The sequence below is a fragment of the Hemiscyllium ocellatum genome, chromosome 19, assembly GCF_020745735.1.
Source record: "Hemiscyllium ocellatum isolate sHemOce1 chromosome 19, sHemOce1.pat.X.cur, whole genome shotgun sequence".
Classification (NCBI taxonomy): domain Eukaryota; kingdom Metazoa; phylum Chordata; class Chondrichthyes; order Orectolobiformes; family Hemiscylliidae; genus Hemiscyllium; species Hemiscyllium ocellatum.
This window is the reverse complement of record NC_083419.1, coordinates 57,765,691-57,787,508: the sequence shown is the minus strand read 5'-3', so window position 1 is coordinate 57,787,508 and position 21,818 is coordinate 57,765,691. Positions and strand designations below refer to the sequence as shown.

At 42.7% G+C, this 21,818-nt stretch overlaps 1 protein-coding gene across 6 annotated transcripts in view; it reads right to left on the bottom strand.

Annotated features, from left to right (window-relative positions):
- The window catches only part of LOC132824993 (A disintegrin and metalloproteinase with thrombospondin motifs 20-like), a 383,141-nt gene that overhangs the window by 158,007 nt on the left and 203,316 nt on the right, over positions 1 to 21,818 (bottom strand). For all 6 annotated transcript variants that reach the window (XM_060839950.1, XM_060839951.1, XM_060839954.1 and 3 more), the window contains 3 exons: positions 3,468 to 3,563; positions 500 to 666; positions 169 to 298 (listed from right to left, as the gene is read on the bottom strand). In XM_060839950.1, the coding sequence (XP_060695933.1) occupies positions 169 to 298; positions 500 to 666; positions 3,468 to 3,563 (393 nt within the window). The remainder of the gene's footprint in view (positions 1 to 168; positions 299 to 499; positions 667 to 3,467; positions 3,564 to 21,818) is intronic.

Below are 21,818 nucleotides of genomic sequence, written 5' to 3'. Positions count from 1 at the left end.
CCTCACAATTATTTCATCGTTTAGACCCTTAATTCCAGAACATTATTTGGTCTCTGGATTAATAGTCTAGCGATAATACCATTAGGCCATCTGATTGTCACCAGCCAAACTCATATTAAACTTACTTTAAGACATAAAAATGCAATAGAAATAACAGTTGGAGTTTACCTTGGCACAGTCGGCTACATTGTTGCCATGAACCATATGGATCCCACACAAACTTCTCCAGTTGGTCTTCAATGGGTATATTAAAAGAATAACGAACATCCGGATTGTACAAATTTCCAACAGATAAAACCTAACAGGATATAAAACAGTTTGAGAAAATCAACAAACATTAAGATACTGTGCCTTTAACAAGTACAAAATGGTGCTCTTAAATTAAGAGTATTCTTGATGTGTAGTTGGCAGAGGAAGCTCGTTGTTGCAAACACAGAGGAAAATAATTACCATTCAATAAATAAGCAATAAGTCATTATCATTACGAAAAATGTCCCACCTGCAAAATCAGCTCTTCCTCAATCCGATCAGTGCAGTTAATGCGCTCCACGTCATTGTCTGAGCCACTGTATTCAATTGTGGCTCCCTGTACATTTATTTCTCGTTTAAACATGCTCACCACAAAGTTTCCATTCAGGATGAAATTACCTCGACTGTCAGATAAGGCTGAAGCACAGACCAGAAATATTCCATTAGGAAAGCAGGGTTCAAATGTAGATTTCTAAAATTTCAAAGCTCAGCTTTTATTATTGCACCCCCCCCCAAATCCAGAAGAATTTTGACTCTTTAATTTGTGAATGGAAGTGTTATGTCTATGGCTGTAACAGAGAAGGTAATTCTGTATGTAATTCATGGTGAAATCAGTCAATCACAGTGAGATGGGGCGGCATGGTGGCACAGTGGTTAGCACTGCTGCCTCACAGTGCCAGAGACCCGGGTTCAATTCCCGCCTTAGGCGATTGACTATGTGGAGTTTGCATGTTCTCCCCGTGTCTGCGTGGGTTTCCTCCGGTTTCCTCCCACAGTCCAAAGATGTGCAGGTCAGGTGAATTAGCCATGCTAAATTGCCCGTAGTGTTAGGTAAGGGGTAAATGTAGGGGTATGGGTGGGTTGCGCTTCGGCGGGTCGGTGTGGACTTGTTGGGCCGAAGGGCCTGTTTCCACACTGTATGTAATCTAATCTAATCTAATTTGTATAATGATTTGGTGGTCACAATGCTACCTGAGAGACTGTGTGATTTGCTTTCTTCTTCTGGTGTGGTTAGGTCTTCAATGTTCTCATGACCCAATGTATCACTGTATTACCATCCCATCTAAACAGCAGCACCTCTGCCAGTGTAATATCCCTTGTTAGCCTAGTTGCTGTGAATTCTGAACTGATGCTTGATCCCACAACTTTAGTCGGTAAAAACAATGACTGCAGATGCTGGAAACCAGATTCTGGATTAGAGTGGTGCTGGAAAAGCACAGCAGTTCAGGCAGCATCCCAGGAGCAGGAAAATCGACGTTTCAGGCAAAAGCCCTTCATCAGGTTCTGGATGAAACGCATTTGCCCGAAACGTCGATTTTCCTGCTCCTCGGATGCTTTTCCAGCACCACTCTAATCTCGAACCCACAACTTTACACACAGAGCATAATCAACTGAATCAGAATGAAACAAGAGCGATTCCATTGCAAGGCAATACATTGTAAATACAATACAAAGCTTTCGACACATCGTCAAACAAGAAGAAAAGTTCTTCCACTGAACATCATTCACTAAACTAACTCACTTAATTAAAATAACCTTCAAGAGCAGCACTAACTGTAAATAAATCACTACACCAGTGTTTCCATTTAATATACAGATCATCATCTTTGAAAGACGTGCAAAAATTAACATGAAGATAATGTAAGCTTTATGAGCCACTGTACTTGGCCATCAAGACATTGTGCATCAAGACATGATTAACCCAAACCCAAGGTTACTCATGGCAAGTCAGAGATTAAGCCACCAGAAGGAGGGGAGGATTGGTGTGGAAGTGATAAGGGATCCACATTTACTGGAAAAACGTGGAAAGATGGAAATGAAAGATTATCTTTAAAGTTGAGTGTTGTGCACACTCTTCGAATGGTTCCCTGCGAATATTGTCTTCTTCATCAGTCACCAAAAGATACATTAATCAATGTGCACACTTCCTGGACAAGTACACAGAAAATGAGGGATCATATTTCTACCCCTGACTATTTGTTCAAGGTTATGGCCAAGAAATATGTAACATTTAACAAAAGATTAGCCTAGCTTTCATCTTTCCTTATTTACTATACATCACTAAATGTACCTACTGTTACTACATGGTTCTGTGCAAATAAACTAGTATAAATTCTGAACTGAAAACAATCAATGCCACAGATCACAGCGGGTCAGACAGCATCGATTGAAAGAAAGCAAGGTAATATTTTACGTCCAGATGATTCTTCAGAGCTAGCTGGCAGCTCTGATGAAGAGCCATCTAGACTCGAAATGTCAGCTTGCTCTCTCACCATGGATGCTGTCTGACCCACTGTGATCTCATGGCTGCAGTAATTTTCTCCTACAAAATTTCAAATATTTGTTCAGGACATCTCGCCAACAAACTTCAACAATGGTGAGATGAAAATTGCAAGAAAAACCCAACTAGAAAACAGATACTCTGGGGAAACTTCCCTCTGATTGCAAGCAATCCCATAGATCACGAATCAGGGACTTCTGTATCCTGAAAGAGGAGGTTAAGAACCATTCAAACCAGCGCTCTGCAAAACATGTGAAGAGTCAGCACTTGCTGCATTAGACAGTTGAGCCATTAACCTGAGGCTGAATCTGCCTGGCTGTGTCAATGGGAAAGAAAACATACAGCGCTATTTGAAAAAATGCAGAATATTCTGCTGGTGTCCTGTCTCTGGCAACATTACCACTTATTCATCTCAAATCTGGTTTTATACCATGTAGCTTAGATTGACTGCTCTATTTACTTACATAAGTGCATTAGCATCCATGTAAATGTACGTCTCCATATAATGGGAAGTGGAAACTGCTGGCAAAGCAAGCACTGAATATACATTGACTTTAAAAAACCCGATAGATTACATTATCTTATGCTAACTTCACAAAATGTTCTATAAGGCAATGCATGTCATGGACAGTGTAAGCTTTAAACCAAATCAGAGCTCCTTCTCAACAGAATAGAAACTAAAGATGTGTAGAGGTACAATACTTTGAAAAACTCAATCTGAGTATCATTGAATTCAAAAGTTTCAAAGTAGAAAGTAAATTTTGCCCACAATGGTCTAGACAAAGACTACTTTCCTTAATGTTGTAATTACTGATTACATTGTTTGGGTGATTGGGACTTGAAGGAATTGTTAGAAGTCAAGTACATCATTGGCTCCAGTGAGCTGAGGACTTCAAGTATCGAATAAATAAAACAGAATAATTCGCAAAATGCTTACCGAGGTAGTTATCATCTTCTGGCTTCCCTGAATAGCTGTGCTGCCGTACATCAATATTGGTCGCTCCTGAAGGTATTCTTACTACTATGTTATATCCTTAAAATAAATGAATAATATGAGTACAGTGAGCAAATAAAACTCACAACACAAGCAAAGATTTGATTTTTTCATGCAAGTCAACAGTGAATTTGATTTTTAATCTTATGCTCTGACCAGGTTGCTGCAGCTCACTCAACAATAAAAATAACTTCTATTTACAGAAAGAAAGCATTTAGGTTTCATTGGAAACTTTAAAGACCTGAAGGCTATTCCAAGGCACTTTGTGGGCCTGTTTTTGAAGGGGAGCAATTGCCATGAGGTTGGAAACATGCACAGCAAGGCCACATGAACAGGAATTTGGGGGTGACCAAATATTCTTTCAGTTGATTGAGTGATAAATAGAATCACAAAGCATGAGAAAAGACCCTTCGATCCAACTCATCCATGCCGACGATGTTTCTTAAATGAAACTAATCCCACTTGCCAGCATTTGTCCCATGTATCTATCCAATACCTTTTAAACTTTGCAACTGTACTTGCATCTATCACTTCCTCTGGAAGTTCATTCCACATACAAACCATCCGCTGTGTGAAAAAGTTGCCCCTCAGGTGTCTTTTAAATCTTTCTCCTCCGACCTTAAAAATATTCCCCTAGTTTTGAACTCCCCCACCCACAAAAAAAGACCTTTGCTATTCATCTTCTCCATGCCCCTCATGATTTTATATACCTCTAAGGTCACCCCTCAACCTCCTACACTCCACTGAAAAAGGTCCCAGTCGATTTTTATAACAAATCCACCATTCCCAGCAACGTCCTGGTATGTCTTTTTGAACCCTCTCAGTTTAACAATATCCTTCTTATAGCAGGTGACCACAACTAGACAGAGTAAGCCAAAAGTGGCCTCACTAATGTCCTGTACAAACCTCAACATAATGTCCTTACTCCTATACTCAAAGGTCTGAGCAATGAAGGCAAGGGTGCTAAATGCCTTCTGTCTACCTCTGATATAACTTTCAAAGAACTATGTACCTAAACCCCTCGGTCTCTCTGTTCTCCAACACTACACAGGGCCCAACCATTAACTGTGTAAGTCCTGGCCATGTTCATTTTACCAGAATGCAATATCTCACATTTATCCAAACAAAACTCCATCTGCCACTCCTCAGCTTGTTTGCCCAATTGATCAAGAGCTCTTTGTAATCGGAGATAACCATCTTCACTGTCGACTAAGCCACCAATTTTGGAGTCATCCATAAATTTACTAGCCATGCTTCCTAAATGCTCATCCAAATCATTTATATAAATTATAAACAAAAGTTGACCCAGCACTGAGCCCTACAGGACACTACTGGTTACAGGCCTCCAGTCTGCCATCCTCCACCAAAACCTTCTGTCTCCTGCTTTGAAGCCAATTATGTATCCAATTGGCAAGGCCTCCCTGAACCCCATGTGATCTAACTTTACTAATTGGTCTACCAGGCAGAACCTTGTCAAAGGCTTTAGTAAAGCTATGTAGACAATGTCTATCACTGTGCCCTCATCAACCTTTTTGCCCTCAAAACTACTATCCAGTTTGTGAGACATGATTTTCCATGCACAAAACTACACTGACTACCCTTAATCAGTTCACGCCTCTCCTAATGCACGCAAATCCTATCTGTCAGAATCCCCTCCAACAACTTAATCACCACTGATGTCAGACTCAACGATCTATACTTCCCAGGCTTCTTCTTACAACATTAGCCATCCTCCAGTACTTCACCCGTATTGTAGATTATACAAATATCTTCGAGGAGAAAGTGAGGACTGCAGATGCTGGAGATCAGAGCTGAAAATGTGTTGCTGGAAAAGTGCAGCAGGTCAGGCAGCATCCAATGAGCAGGAGAATCGACGTTTCGGGCATGAGCTCTTCTTCAGGATTCCTGAAGAAGGGCTCATGCACGAAACGTCGATTCTCCTGCTCCTTGGATGCTGCCTGACCTGCTGCGCTTTTCCAGCAACACATTTTCAGTAGACAAATATCTTGGCTGTGACCCCGACAATTTCAACTCCAACCTCCCATAATGTCCTGTGCTACACTTTGAGTCATAGAGTCATAGAGTCATAGAGATGTACAGCATGGAAACAGACCATTCGGTCCAACTCGTCTATGCCGACCAGGTATACCAACCCAATCTAGTCCCACTTGCCAGCACCTGGCCCATATCCCTCCAAACCCCTCCTATTCATATACCCATCCAAATGCCTTTGCAATTGTAACAGCCTCTGGCAGCTCATTCCATACAAATACCACCCTCTGCGTGAAAATGTTGCCCCTTAGGTCTCTTTTATATCTTTCCTGTCTCACCCTAAACCTATGTCCTCCAGTTCAAGACTCTCTGATCCCATGGTAAAGACTTTATCTATTTATCCTATCCATGCGCCTCATAATTTTGTAAACCTCTATTAGGTCACCCCTCAGCCTCCGACCCTCTAGGGAAAACAGCCCCAGCCTGTTCAGCCTCTCCCTGTAGCTCAAATCCTCCAACCCTGGCAACATCTTTGTAAATCTTTTCTGAACCCTTTCAAGTTTCACTACATCTTTCCGATAGTGCATCCAAATCATTTATGTAAAGGACAAAAAGTAGAGGGCCCAGCACCGATCCTTGTGGCACTCCACTAGTCACAGGCCTCCAGTCTGAAAAACAACCCTCCATCACCACCCCCTGTCTTCCACCTTTGAGTCAGTTCTGTATCCAAATGACTATCATGTCCAGGAAATTTCTCTACTTTAATGTTTTCTAACACCTCCAGCTCCTCCTCTTCTGTAATGTGAAAGATGTTGAAAACAAGATAAGATGTTCTTTTTTCCAAGTGGATATTTTTTACTCAACCTACCAGATGTGTTATGAAACGGGTAGAACTTGTACTTGGGCCTTCTGGTTCAGACACAGGGTCACTATCACTGTGTGACAAGATCTTTATGAGAAGCTATGTTTAATGTTTAATTTGTAAGACCACTTTGAGGTTAACAACAATCTCAGCCTAGATGCCGAATCTCCAAAGTGAGACTAGAGAGTCCAAGATCTGTTGACTCAAAGGTATGAGCGCTACCCATGATCCATTTGTATTTAGTAAAAATGGATGTAAGCTCAAAAAGGGGCTGCAATCAAAGGCTGGGCCCATCCTATTTTGCACCATCTCCTTAGTTCATCACCCTTGATTTGTTGATCTACACTGTCAAGACATGAGGGGAAGTAGTGCGTAATGTCAGAAGATTAGTCATCCAGAAACTCAGTCTAATATTCTGAGGATGTGAGTGCAAATCCCACCGTGATAGACAGTGAAATTTGAATCCAGATTTGAAGTTGACTTAATGACAACCATGTAACCCCTACCGCCTGTCGCAAGAACCCACCATTAGAGAAGGAAATCTGCCATCCTTACTTGGTCTGACCTCCATGTGACATCCAAATCCACAGCAATGTGGTTGACTCCTAACAGCTTGATGGATAATAATGCCAGCCTAGCCAGCAATGCCCACAACCCATGAATGAACAAAATAAAAATAAAAATAGGTTTGTATTTAAATTCCACGGTCAGGATTTTTCCAATCAAAGTTAGAGAATGGCAGGAAGCGACTTCTGAGGCCTAATTTTCACCATGCCTCAGGGCGAGTTCTCTCATTTTTGTGCTTCTTACCTCATTATGCTTGAATGCATGATGCTGGGTGCATTACTCAGCAAATCATGTGGTGCACAAAATGGAAGTGCTGAACAGAGCAGGGATCTACTGGTGCCATATTTAAATCCCAACTGGACAACACTACAAGCTAGGAACTACTCCTTGAACAGTGGTGCCCTCCCTCTAAAGGCTGACAAGATGGCGCAGAGGAAAACTAACCTCACTCCCCTTTCATGGAGAAAGATCTTGATCTGTTGGTGATGGGTAATGGAGTGAAAGTCAGTCCCCTTCCTTACTGCCCATGACAAAAGATCAGCTCATCAGACACAGCTCACCAACACCTTCCACCCTCCCCACCCCACCCCACCCCACCTCCCCAGTGGAAGATGATGGGCAGCATAGGTCAGTGCTATCTCCATCATGGAAAAGGAGACTCACCAGTGTAGTTCAATGACATCCTGTGCTCCAAAAAGGAGGAGCCGCATCATCTCTCTGATGCCTCACACTCACAGGGCCATTACTCACCAACTCTGCCACTGCGCACACATCTCAACGAGGATTATGAGCCATAACACTTAGCATCATAAAATGTCCACTCAAAGGCTCACACTTACCTCACCCTCAATTACTGGTATCCCTCCCGCAGGCTGAGAGATCCAAGGCAGGGAGCTTAGGAGGAATGAGCACATCCATGAGAAGACAGCTGTTAGTGCTGACAGGGAGACAGTGATGGATATCAAGGACTGTCCCGATAAAGCCCCTGACATAATGACTAAATCCCCATGACTGACTGAGGCTAACTCTCAGACTGACTGGGTGAGTACATCCAACAGGCCATGACCCCTCCCCGAACAGAGCTCTCAACAGTGTTGAGACATGTGATTCCTGGACTGCTTCCATTTGACCGTGAAGACTGACAACAGTCCAATCTCCAGACTGGAAGAGCACAGAGTCACATTGGACAAAGCATCTAACTGACCTTACCCATGCCTGGACTGGAATAGGACTGACCTCTTCACTGGCTGCGGCATTGTCTGCCGACCGTCTGGAGTCCACCCTCACCCTATCATAGCTGACTATCACACATCGCGATTTCTTCAAGTACATGCAGCATTTTGCCATATAAGCTGCTGGCCCATGTGGTGATATAACCCTAATCTTAACCCTGACCCAACTAAATCCAAGAGTATGTGCCTAGTTCAATGGCAGTGTTAAAAGGCCTGTATAGATACATCATATACCTGACTGATCCTCCATGCATTCCGAACTGCCAGAATCATACAAATACTGACTGTCCCCCAGCTTCGCAGCCTGGAGCCTTGAGGTCATGGCGAACTGCATTGAGGCCAAGCCCAATGATGACGTGAGGTAGGAAGAGCATGCTCATTAACCATTGGAAGATACTGCGCAGAAGAAACTTTTCTAATTGATTGACAAACCGGTAGCCATTCTGGAAGCTATGGGCACTGATCTGTGACATGACTCCAGGTACCTGCATGTTTTACCAGTCGGTTTTATTGCAATGCCTAATGTCTTGCTTATGGAGAAGGTTGATAACTTAGCGTTAATACAGCATGCAAAGGTGCCAATGAGATGCAAGTGCATGATAATAGCTTGTCGACACATAACAGTGCAACTCCGGACTCCCCATCGTATGCATGAGGGCTTTATTGAGTGGGTTCCACTTGACATCACAAATCCAATATTCGGATTTGCGACCAATTATATCATTTTGTCTGCCATCACTATCTCCACTTCAGAGAGTAAAGTTCTGCTCCTTGTATTCAATACTCTCCATCAACTCATCTATAATCACTTGGAGAACTACCACCCTGCAGAATGAGCTGATTTTCCTTTTGTATCCTTTCTCCATTTGTCCAGCTTTGGTTGTCACATGTTCGGCCATCACACTTTGAACCTCCCTTTCCTAACACACTCATGCAACCCACCTTCAGTTCAGCAATGCCATATACTACTGAGTGACTCCAACTGAGCGTCGGGTTAGCAATCGGCTTATTCTCACAGCTATTTCATTTCAAGAGGTCATCACAAACTCCAAATGGCATCATCCATGCAGAAGTTTCATAAGCACTTCACCTGACCATCTCCCCACGAGTGATTAGCCGCTGGGAACACAGATTTAACTCCTGTTCTGTTACCAATGCCTCTCATTCCAATATGTTGAATGCTCCACTGTGTGCACTAGCAATTATTAAGGAATTTACAAACCGAGATTGAAGAAATGGAGCGGAGAAAATATATTAACTTCAAACAGATTTTAAAAACTATCACTTTCCACACAATTAGAAGGAGCGTGTGATGTCCACCAATCACTTATAAAAATCACCACATTTTTAGGTTAGTTTTGAACTTGGTTTTCCACTTGCAAAACATTGATTAAAACTGCAACAAACACATTAAATTTCCATCGTCTCGGATGAGGTGGATTCTCCATAGTAGGTAATCCTATTTAAAGGTGGACCATCATTTTCAAAATGGTAAACAGATCTCCTAACACTGCGGTCCCCTCATTGTAGTATTACTTTAGGCAACTGCATCCAATGAGTGTGCTTGCTGAACTTTCGGTGACCCGCCACGTGTTCTCATGGCAGCAGATGGAAACAAGAACTGGATTCTGTTCAGAACTAGGGGTAATAGCTCTGATTACACTTAAGTGCATTACACATGATTGGATACTACGCATGGGAATCCAGGCATAAATTACTTTTGTACACAGCTACAGGGTTGTATAAACAGAGGATAAAATCAATCCTGATTAATTCACTTTTTCCATACACAACGATGCTCACCGGGAGCGACAGCAAACACAACCAAAACTGACGGCTGGCTTTTCAATCCTGCTCTGAGGATGGTGAGGCTGACCACTAACCACCAAGTGAGCAAATGCCTCTGCTCTTAGTGGAGGCAGAATCAGCCCCCAAGGAGAGACCAAACATAACACAATCAGTAAGGTTTAGAAATGATCGCTGGACTAATCCTCCACTTTGAAGTTCACAAGCGAGTGGGATCAATAAAAGGGTTCGGCTCGCACAGGTTATGCTGGTGTTTACTTCAGGGAGAGTCATCCGAAAATTTTCAGAATCACTAACAGCCTGAATGAGACCGATTAAATTTTCCAATCGGCTTCCACATTCCAGAACCAGAAGGGACACCCCCTACACTGACAGGGCTGGATGGGGGTGTTGGTTGGGGGGGGGGGAGGTGTTGGTGGAGTGGTATGTAGGCTTGAGTGTGTCCTTGCCAGCTTTGATGTGCAGGAATTGCCATAGGTTGCCCATTGGCTGCACACCTCCCCCACCCCTCCACCCCTCCCCAACCACTTCCATTCGTGATGGTGGCCTGGCTGCTGAGTCCATCTTTATAAAGTGATCGCGAGACAACACATCCATAATGAACCATTCTCCCTGTGCAAAATTAAAAATCACACAACATCAGGTTATTGTCCAACAGTAAATTTCGGAGCGCCGCTCCTTCATCGAGCGGTTGTGGATTTTTAACTTTGTACACCCCAGTCCAACACCACCCTCTCCAAATCATTCTCTCTGTGACTTAGTTTCCATCATTCCTCTCAAGCTAGAATACAGCTGACTGACTCCTCCACCCCACCAGGCTTCCAATGCTCTAAATTGGATAGAGAACCTGTCTCCATGCCAAGGGGTGACTGCTTCCCCTAGGAGGTGGAGGGTAATAGCTTTAGGACCACAAATAGTCCCAATACACTCCTGGTTTCCTACACCCCTATGCACCCTTTCTGGGAGGGAAACTCCATTTAATTCATTAGAATCCTTGCTCAAAGAGCCGATTCCTTTGGGAACGTAGTCATTTTGAAACAGACAGCTGTCAAGTACCTCATCCAATTGAGCAGAGGATTTAAGCAATGCCAGACTTGTCAAACATGCAAAAGTCACCAAGAAGCTCAGTGCCAGCCTAATACAGCAGAGGGATCTTCCAGCAGGATTTGATGGATAGCTCCAATGATCAGAAGCAAGAATTCTGGGTGAAGTTTTCCTGCTATTGCTCAGAAATCGATCAAATCTAGGTCTGGCCTCATAATACATAGAATCCCTTCAATGTGGAAGTAGGAAATTCAACCCATTGAGTCCAGACCAATCCTCCCAAGAGCATGCTCTTCTCTCTATCGACAGAGGTCAAACTCTGGCTGAGTTTTGCATCTCAATTTCAGCTTTGATTGAGTTTACAAAGCATGTTATTCTTCATTTGTTGATGGGATGTGGCTGACAAATGGCCCAGGCCAGTATTTGTTGTCCAGCCTTAATTGCTCTGGAGAAAGTGATGGTGAGCTGCCTCCTTGGATTGCTGCAATCCTGGAGATGTACGACCACCCACTTCTGCTGTTAGGGAGGGGGTGTCAGGATTTTGACCCAGTGGCTATGAAGAAACTATGATACAGAACCAAGTCAAGATGGTGTTAGTTGGGGTAGAACCTGCGAGTGGTGGTGTTTCCATACACCTGCTGCCCTTGGCTTTCTAGAGGTTTCAGGAAACAGGTATGGACAGCAGCTGAAATCATTGTACTTGGTTTTCACAATTCATAAAGCAAACCTCTCAGTCTTTGAATATCTAAGTGCTTAAAGCGACTAGTCAGTGGCTCATGAAAAGGAAATATTCTTGACAAATTTGCTGGAATCATTTAAGCAGTGATGAACAGGATTGATAAAGGGGATGTAATTTATTTGCATTTTCCGAAGGTATTTGATAAGGTACCATACTTGAGAGTAATAATAAGTGTTGGAGGGAATATGTTGGCATGAATAGAGGATTGGTTAACTACTAGAACAGAGATTTGGGTTGTGGGGTGGGGGTGGTGTGGGAGGGAGTATTTTCAGGATAGCAACTAATGGAATGCAGCAGGGATCAGTACAATATATATTTACTTTATCTATTTATGACATGGATGATGAAAACGAATACACTGTAGCTAGTGGAAAGAACAGTGAAGATATCAGAGAATGAACTATCATGCCGGCAGATAACGATAAGAATGAGGCTTTCAGCAGGGTCATGGTGAGGGCGGGATGTTAGTCAGCATGGCTGCTAGCAACAGTCTACATTTCAGCTCAAAGAAAGTACCATGGATGGTCACAATCTCAGCAGGTGACCTAGTCAAAAGCAAGACCAACACAACTTTGCCAAATATGAGCAACTCTAAGATATTACATCTCCAGGATTTGATGTTAGTGATGCTGTCGATCAACACCACTCAGTAAAAGTATAGAGATGTACAAGATAGGCTACGAGCCAAGAACTATATGAAGCTGTGCAAAGTAGGACAGATTGTGGAAACAAATGGGAAAACTGAACAGTGTGCAAGATGGCAATGAAGTGAGATGAACATCGAGCCAGCATAATGGCACATTCTCAGTGAATTTATAGCAAGAGCAACACAGGATTACAGGAATGGATGAACACCAAGTGCCAGATAGGCCGTGCGGTCCACCATGGGGCAGTAGTTTTGGCAGGTGATTGTTGCTGTTCCCCAGGTTGGTTTGTCCTCCCAGCCTCATTTCCTCAGAGCACAAAGTGCAGCAAAGTCAGAGATGCTCCGAGAGAGAATCATTGATGGTTTTCAAGGTTTGTGTGAAGATTTGTAGCTCGGGTTGTGGTTGTTGTGGTTGTGGGTATGTTCGCTGAGCTGGGAAGTTGATTTGCAGATGTTTTGCCTCTTGTCTAGGTTACACATTCAGTGCTTTCGAGCCTTCTGTGAAGTGCTGCTGTACTGTCTCTTCTGGAATTTATTTGGTTCTGTTTCTGCTAGTTCTGACTGTTCTTTGTAGTAGCCAGAATATTGGGCCTCGGTCAATATGCTTGTTGATAAGAGACCGTGGCTGAGTGCCATGCTTCTCTAAAAATCCTCTGGCTGTCCTCTGTTTAGCTTGTCCTATGACTGATGTGTTGTCCCAGTTGTCATCTGTTTTTGTCTATCAGGGATAGCTGGTCGTGGCGTTTAGTGGTTAGTTAGTGTGTGTGGATGCAGATTGTTAGTTGTCTGCCTGTTTCTCTTAGAAGCGTTTCATGCAGTCTTTGCATGGAATTCTGTAAATAACGTTTGTCTTGCACATGATGTGAATAGGGTCTTTTGTCCCGATGAGTTGTTACCTGAGCATGGTTCTCGGTTTATGGGCTGCTATGGATCTGAGTGATCAGATAAGTCTGGTTATCAGTTTTTTTTTGTATAAGGTAGCCTGGCTAGTGAATTAGGGCATGGGGTGCAGGTGAACGTGAGGGGATATCTGTTCTTGGCAAATATTCTGTAGAAGTGTTCTTCTTCCCTTTTTAGATTAGATTCCCTACAGGGTGGAATATCCTTGTTCCTCTCAAGTTAGAAAACATCAGACTGACTTCCTCCATCCCGCCAAGCTTCCAACCCTCTAACTTGGATAGATTAGAGCATTTTTAGATTAGATTCCTGACAGGGTGGTAACAGGCCCTTCAGCCCAGCAAGCCTACACCGACCCTCTGAAGAGTAGCCCACCTAGACCCATTCACCTACTCCCTACTAATGCACCTATCACTATGGGCGATTTAGCATGGCCAATTCACCTGACTTGCACATCTTTGGACTGAGAGAGGAAACCGGAGCACCCAGAGGAAACCCACGCAGACACAGGGAAAATGTGCAACCTGTACATAGACAGTCACCCGAGGTTGGAATCGAAGCCGGGTCCCTGGCACTGCGAGGCAGCAGCGCTAACCACTGAGCCACTGTGCCGGGAGGGGTGCAGTGTGTTGCAGCCTTTTGAACAGGGTCCTAACGCAGCTTCTCTTGCATGTGTTTGGGTGGTTGCTGATGCAATTCAGATCCTTGTCAGTGTATGTGGCTTTCCTGTCCATCTTTGTGGTCCATTCACCATTCTGTGTTCTTTGTACCATCATATCTAGGAGTGGGAGTTGATTGTTGGTTCCGTTCTCTCTTGTAAATCTGATCGCTGAGAATATGGTGTTGATAATCCAATGTGTGACCTCAATATCTGTTCTCTTAATGATAACAAAAGTGGCATCTATGTATCTGATCCAGAGTTTGGGTTGGATTTGTCAGAGGTCTGTTTGTTCCAATCTTTGCATCACTGCTTCTGCTCTGAGCCCAGAGGTGGGTGAGCCTATAGGTGTCCCATTGATCTGTTCATATATTTGGTTGTTGAATGTTAAGTGTGTTGTCAAGCATAAGTCTAGTAGTTTGTGTATGCAGTCCTTGATGATAGGTTCCCTGTTGTGTTGTCTGTTCTGCCGGTGCAGGATATTGGCTATTGTTTCTCTGACTAGAGTTTGGCAATTGATATGAACAGTGCCATTACATTGAATGAGATCATTGCCTCGTCCTTGTCTATGTTTATGTTCTTGATGTTGTCTAGGAATTCCTGTGATGATTGTATGGAGTGTTTGCATCCGCTAATAAGATCCACATACACAAACAGCATCTAGCCACTAAACACCACGACCAGCTGTGCCTAGTAGCCACACACTCAGATGACGAGGGTCACAAATCCGACTGGGACAACACAATGATCATAGGACCAGCTAAATAGAGGACAGCCAGAAGCTTTCTAGAAGCATGGCACTCAGCCACAGACTCCATCAACAAACACAAAGACCTAGACGCAATATACCGGTCACTACATCGAACAACTAGAACTGGCAATTGAAAGTAGCAGGAACGGAACCAAATAAATTCCAGAAGACACAGTACAGCAGCACTTCACAGGAGACTCCAAAGCGATGAACATGTCACCGGGACAGGGCACAAAACATCTGCAAATCAACTTCCCAGCTCAGCAACCATACCCACAACCACAACAATCATCGATAGTTTTCAGATGCTAACTGAGAGGAAATCTACTGTTTCTGCCAGTTACACTATTTATTTTTCAAAAGCAATATTTACCCACACATTGGAGTATCAGGAAGTTTAAAATATTCAATTATATTTCCAAGAATGAGTTAAGGAGACAGCAGTGACAAAATTAATTGAATCTGATAGAATATAAAAGAAATAAACAAACAGAAAGATTCTATGCAGAGCTTGTTTTCCTAACATGCTTAATATTGGCAATGTCTTAACAGTGTTTAAAATACAGACTAGATTAATGTTCCTGAAAATGGAAAGGTGGGGAAAGGAATCAAAAATAAATCCTGAAACAGTCAATTGTCAAGCCTCAACAACCGCAATTTCAGAAGGAAAGAAAAAACAGATTTTTGTCTTGAACAATGAAGATCTGCTTTTTTAAAAAAATTCAGTTCCACTCAGAAGAGATAAATGAGTGACTGTAGTCAGAAGGAGCTCAGGGCAGGCCTGGAGGACTCCAACATTCGCTTTGTGCCTCACTGATCACACCACCATCCAAAGGTTCTCGCTCTCTTTCTCTGTTAAACTTATCAGTTTGGCAGTTACTTCAGCTATGCTAAGGGTTCCAAGCCAGCATCACTTTATTTATATTCCTTGGCTCCCATTGCATTAACACTGCCCCAGGAGAAAACACTGTATATTTCTGCTCATACAGGATAGCTGAACTCCCTTCACACTAGAAAACATTCCAAGCACGTAGAAAGAGTAGCATCTGCAATCTCCAAACATTTTAATCAACTCCAGCTCAGTTTAACAAACGTTCAGGATGGCTAAAGTAATCACACGAGTCACATTAGAACTAGGTTTGACATAGCACAGGATTTAAGCTACAAGAAAATAGTTTTGTCAGTGTACCATAGCTCAAGCCAGGAAAACCTAAAAGATCAGTAAGCTTTAAGCATAAATACCTTGGATTTGAGAGTCAATGCAAATTGAATGGCACTTGTCATTCATTCCCTTTACAGTTGCCCACAGATGCTTGGTATCATTTCAGCAGCAACTACTGATAATTGGGATGATTCCACACAGTTCCATGTATGTGTGTAATCACGCGCAGGTATGTGAGAGTGACTGAGCATTGCGGGTGGGAGAGAGATTAAAGAATCCTCATTGAGCTTGACAGAGTCTAAACCAGGAATATTTCATTCAGTACAAAATATTGTTCAGAAGGGAAAATAAAGTGGAAGGTAAGAAAAATGAAATGTATAGGTGCAGAGAATTATAAGAGACAAAAACCAAAATAAAAAACAATAGAACTCTACATAAACAAAATTAGAACTTCAGTGTAAGAGGTTGTCTTCCATTTATTAATTAGTTATCAATGCAACTGAAGTCTAACTAACAGGTAAGTATAGCAACTTCATGCCTTGAATGTATTTTAAAGATGAGTCTATCGGTCAGGTATAGTTCAGTGAAGATTGCGGAGGACCAGAGTAAATTAGACAGCACCTTCTCGATTTACATCTTATTGCCAAATTTACTTCTCAATACTAATGAGCACCAATATCCTCACTGTTACCCTCAGTGTAAAATTTGTGTCCGCAGATGGTACACTGTGATATTCTCATCACAACTACAGATGTACCCTTCAAAAAGTGTTGAAACCTTTGCACTCAACCTTACTTCTCAAGTGCTCTGTTTCTGGAAAATGCCTTGAATCTCTTAACTTTTTACCTCCTTATTCTCAGTCTTATTCATACTTCACCTTTCTCTCATTTTATTGCTATCTTTCCTTCTGCCTCTGTCATATTCCTCTCTTTTCTTGTTCCTTCCCTGATTATCTCTCTCTTTGCCTGTCCACAAATTCTGCTCAGCTTTTTCTACCCTCACCCTTGCCCCCACACTCCCAATCTCCCTGTTGCACCATCATTTTGATTTCTTTCCCAGTCTCATTTGTCTCAATGCTTCCCAATTTTTTTTTCAATTTTGTCTTGTTCTCTTTCTCTCTGTCGCCCACACTCGACCTTCATCTTCCAGCTGCGACTCAAAGTGGGAGTCCACTGAGCAACCAGCAGCTGGACCCAGTATTATTGGGTAATTAGGAGGAGCATTCCAGTTCACTCTAACCCCAGAAAGAGAGAGATGTTTTGTGAGGGACCTCCAGTGCTTCTAATATGGGTACTGGTCAAGCCACCGGTACCAGAGGATGCAGTATGCAGGCATGTAGTCCACTACAGGTACTGGAAATCAGAAATGGAATCTTACAATGTCTGTAATTAAACAAATTCCTGTGTCAGCTTTGGCTGGGAGTGCTAGCTGCCTAAGTGAGACCTGGACACTGCAGTTTAGGCAAATCAGTTCAGCAGCCCATTGGCCAAAACCAATCTCCATGTTATCTTGGCACAAGTGTGGACCAAAGCATCATGGGACTAGGCTCAATTACTAGGCTCAGGATGAAGGGCACATGCCCAAAACATCGATTCTCCCGCTCCTCGGATGCTGCCTGACCTGCTGTGCTTTTCCAGCACCAAACACTCTCGACTCTGATCTCCAGCGTCTGCAGTGTTCACTTTCACCCTCTCAATTCCACACAGGCACAGTTTCACTTCTGCATAAAAGAGGACTTGAAAATTAAGCATACATGTTCTCTGATTTGTGACTACCTAAACGATGGAGTAATAAATGGAAATTCACCATGGAAACGGAATGATTGGATACCCTGTCGAAAATCACTTTCTGGTGATTTCCTAGAAGAATGAAGAACCACACAGCACAGAAACAGGCTCTTTGGCCCTCCAAGCCGACACCAACATATTTTGCCCTTCTATATTAAAAGTGTCTTCACTTACAGGATCTGTACCCCTCTATTCCCTTCCTATTCATGTATTTGCTCAGATGCTCTTTGAATCCTGCTGTTGTGTCTGCTTCCACCACCTCTTCTGGCAATGCATTCCAGGCACTCAGCACCGTTTTGAGTGAAAAACATGCCTTGCACATCTCTTTTAAACTTACCCCCTCACCCCTTGAGCCTATATCCCCTAGTAATTGACCCCTCCACTCCCAGGAGAAGTCTCAAATGTTTCACTCTATCCATACCACTCACAATCGTATAAACGTCTATCAGGTCGCCTCTCAACCTCTTACATTCCTATGAAAACAAACTCAATCTATCCAACCCTTCTTCATAGCTAAAATTCCCCCATACTAGGCAACAATCCTGGTAAACCTTTCTGTACCTTTTGAAAAGTATCCACATCCTTCTGGCAATGTGGTGACCAGAACTGCACACAATATTCCAAGTGTGGCCTAACTAAAATTCTATAAAGCTGCAGCCTAACTTGTCTAACCTTATACCCAATGTACCTTCCAATGAAGGCAAGCATGTCATAGGCCTTTTTTTTAACCACCTTCTCTACATGCACTACCACCTTCAGTGAAACGTGGATCCGCACACCCAGATCCCTCTGCATATCAATACTACGAAGGGTTATGCCATTCACTGTATAATTTCTACCTGTACTTGACCTTCCAAAATGCATCAGCTCACATTTGCCCGGATTAAACACCACCTGCCATTTTTCTGCATATGCCTCCAACTGATTTATATCCTGCTGTATCCTCTGACAATCCTCCTCACGGGACGTAGGTTAGGCCACTTTTGCAATATTGTGTGCAATTCTTGTCTCCCTCTTATAGGAAGGATGTTGTGAAACTTGGCAGGGTTCAGAAAAGATTTATATTGATGTTACCAGGATTGGAGGGTTTGAATTAGAGGGAGAGGCTGAATAGGTTAGGGCGGTTTTCCCTGGAGCATCGGAGTCTGAGGCTTGAACTTTTAGAAGTTTATAAAATCATAAGAGGCACAGATAGGGTAAATAGATGAGGTATTTTCTCTGGGTTGGGAGTGTCCAGAACTAGAGGGCATAGGTTTAGGGTGAGAGGGAAACGATCTAAAAGGGCCCTAAGGGGCAACATTTTCACGCAGAGGGTGGTGCGTGTATGGAATGAGCTGCGAGAGGAAGTATTGGAGACTGGTATAATTACAATATTTAAAAGGCATCTGGATAGATATATGAATAGCAAGGGTTTAGAGGGATGTGGATGAAGTGCTGGCAAATGGGACTAGATTAGGTTAGGATCTCGGGACAGCATGGACGAGTTGGACCAAAGGGTCAGTTTTCATGCTGTACATCTCTATGATTCTATCGGCAACGCCACCAATCTTTGTATCATCTGCAAACTTACAAATTAGACCAGTTACATTTTTCTCTAAATAATTTATGTAGATTACAAACAGCAGAGATCCCAGCACTGATTCCTGTGGAACACCACTAGTCACAGCCCTCCATTCTGAAAAGCATCCTTCCACCGCTACCCTCTGTCTCTTATGACTAAGCTAGCTCTGTTTCCATCTTACCAGCTCACCCCTGATACCATGTGACTTCACTTTTAGTACCAGCCTGCCATGAGGGACCTTGTCAAAGGCTTTACTGAAGTTGACAGCATCAACCATTTTTCCCACATCAACCATCTTCGCTTCCTCCTCAAAAAAACTCGATCAAGTTAGTGAAGCAAAATCTCACCCTCACAAAACCATGCTGTCTGGCTCTAAACAGTCCATTTGCTTCTAAGTGTTTCTGGATCTTGTCCTTGAGAATCTTTTCCAATCATTTCCCTGCCCCTGATGTGAGACTCACAGGCCTATAATTTCCAGGATTAACCTTATGACCCTTTCATATTAATCTAGGTGTGTGGGCAGCAGATAACAGCAGAAAGTGCCTTTCTTCTGTTTTCCCACAATAGTCAGTGGTCACTGTCCAGGAAATCAGACCAAGTGCAATGCTGCAGGGCAGCTAGCAAAAGTGGTACTGTAGCATAATACCTGCTGCATTAGGTTGTGTGTATGTGTGTTAGTGTGTTTGTGGGGGGCGGGGGGGGGGGGGGAGAGAGGTGCGGGGGCAGGGAGATAGAGATGGGATGGAGATTTTTAAAAAATGTTTTTAAATTGTATTGTCACCAAGTGCCAGAATTGGACCCACATGTTAAAGAGTAGATTGGATTCCCTACAGTATGGAAACAGACCATTTGGCCCAATAAGGTCCACACCGACCCACCAAAGAGTAACCCAACAAGACCCATTCTGCTACCCTGTATCTACACCTGCCTAATGCACCTAACTCTGTGGGCAATTTAGCATGACCAATTCACCTGACCTGCACATGGTTGGATTTGTGGGAGGAAACAGGAGTACCCGGAGGAAACCCATGCAGACACGGGGAGAATGTGCAAACTCCACACAGTCACCCAAGGCTTGGATCAAACCTGGATCCCTGACACTGTGAGGCAGCAGTGCTAACCACTGAGTGACCATGCTGGCCAAATTAGATAAAGAGCTCTAAAATCATTAAAACAACTCATTTCTTTCAGAGGGAATTAATTATACTGCACACCAAACAATCTTACTTCCTTAAGTTCTTTCAATTTGAGGCCTAACCGAATTGTGCACTCAAGATCAAATCGATGTAATAATATTGAGCACCACTTGGGGGAGATTATCTGTTCAAGCTCAAAACTTCAGTGACAAACAGAATTAGTTCCAGAGAAAAATCTGAAATGATTTGAAGTTCATAATCAAATTTGTAAATGACACAACATTTTGTATTAATTCTTAATACAAAACCAGACAACAATATAAGGTTCCCTTATATTCCCTAAATAAAAAAAACCTGCATCTTGCAATGCATTGTCATAATTTGCAGACTAAATCTTGATAATTAGGCAATTCTTTTATTATTTTAACCTTCAATTTTACTTTGACAATTGTCTCTATTATATTATGTTTGCTTGTTTTATTCATTGATAACCACAATTTGCCCTGTGTTGTCATGTGATCTGGTGATCTTTCAACAAATCAATTTTCTACCTATCCATAATATTCACATTAGTGTGAACTAACATTTTTGGATACGATTGTGACAAATGCTTGTTACTGACAACAAAGTATTGGTATTATCAGTCAAGATCAACAGTATTATAAAGAGTTATAAGAGGCTACAGTGACCATTCAAAAGTCTTTTGGATCTATCCCTGACCCCACTATCAGTGCCCACTCTCCAGCAGTTAGCACTGGATGGGATACCGAAGTGAGAGTCTTTTTTGGAATTCTAGAACTCTAGATTCTAGCATTGCCAGATTGATAAGGTTGGTGATCGTAACCTAACTGTTCATCTCTCACCTCTCCCACTTATACAAACAAACAGAAAGAATTGCAGACACCATAAATCAGAAACAAAAACAGAAATTGCTGGAAAAACTCAGCAGGTCCTGCAGCATCTGGGGAGAAAAATCAGAGTTAATATTTTAGGTCAAGTGACCTTTCCACAGATCAGTTCTGAGGAAGGGTCATTCAACCTGAAATGTTAACTCTGATTTCTCTCCACCGGTGCTGCCAGACCTGCGGAGCTTTTCCAGCAATTTCTCTTCTTGTCTCCTACCTGTATGTTAACTCTCAGTAGACATCAAAGATGAGATTTGGGCTTGAATGTGTATCATGATGTGGAGATGCCGGTGTTGGACTGTGGTGTACAAAGTTAAAAATCACACAACACCAGGTTATAGTCCAACAGGTTTAATTGGAAGGACCAGCTTTCGGAGCGACGCTCCTTCATCAAGTGGTTTATTACCTCCTTCAGCACAACCACCTGATAAAGGAGTAGCGCTCCGAAAGCTAGTGCTTCCAATTAAACCTGGTGGGCTCTAATCTGGTGTTGTGTGATTTTTAACTTTGAATGTGTATGACTAGGATCAAATTGCACTCCATCACAGA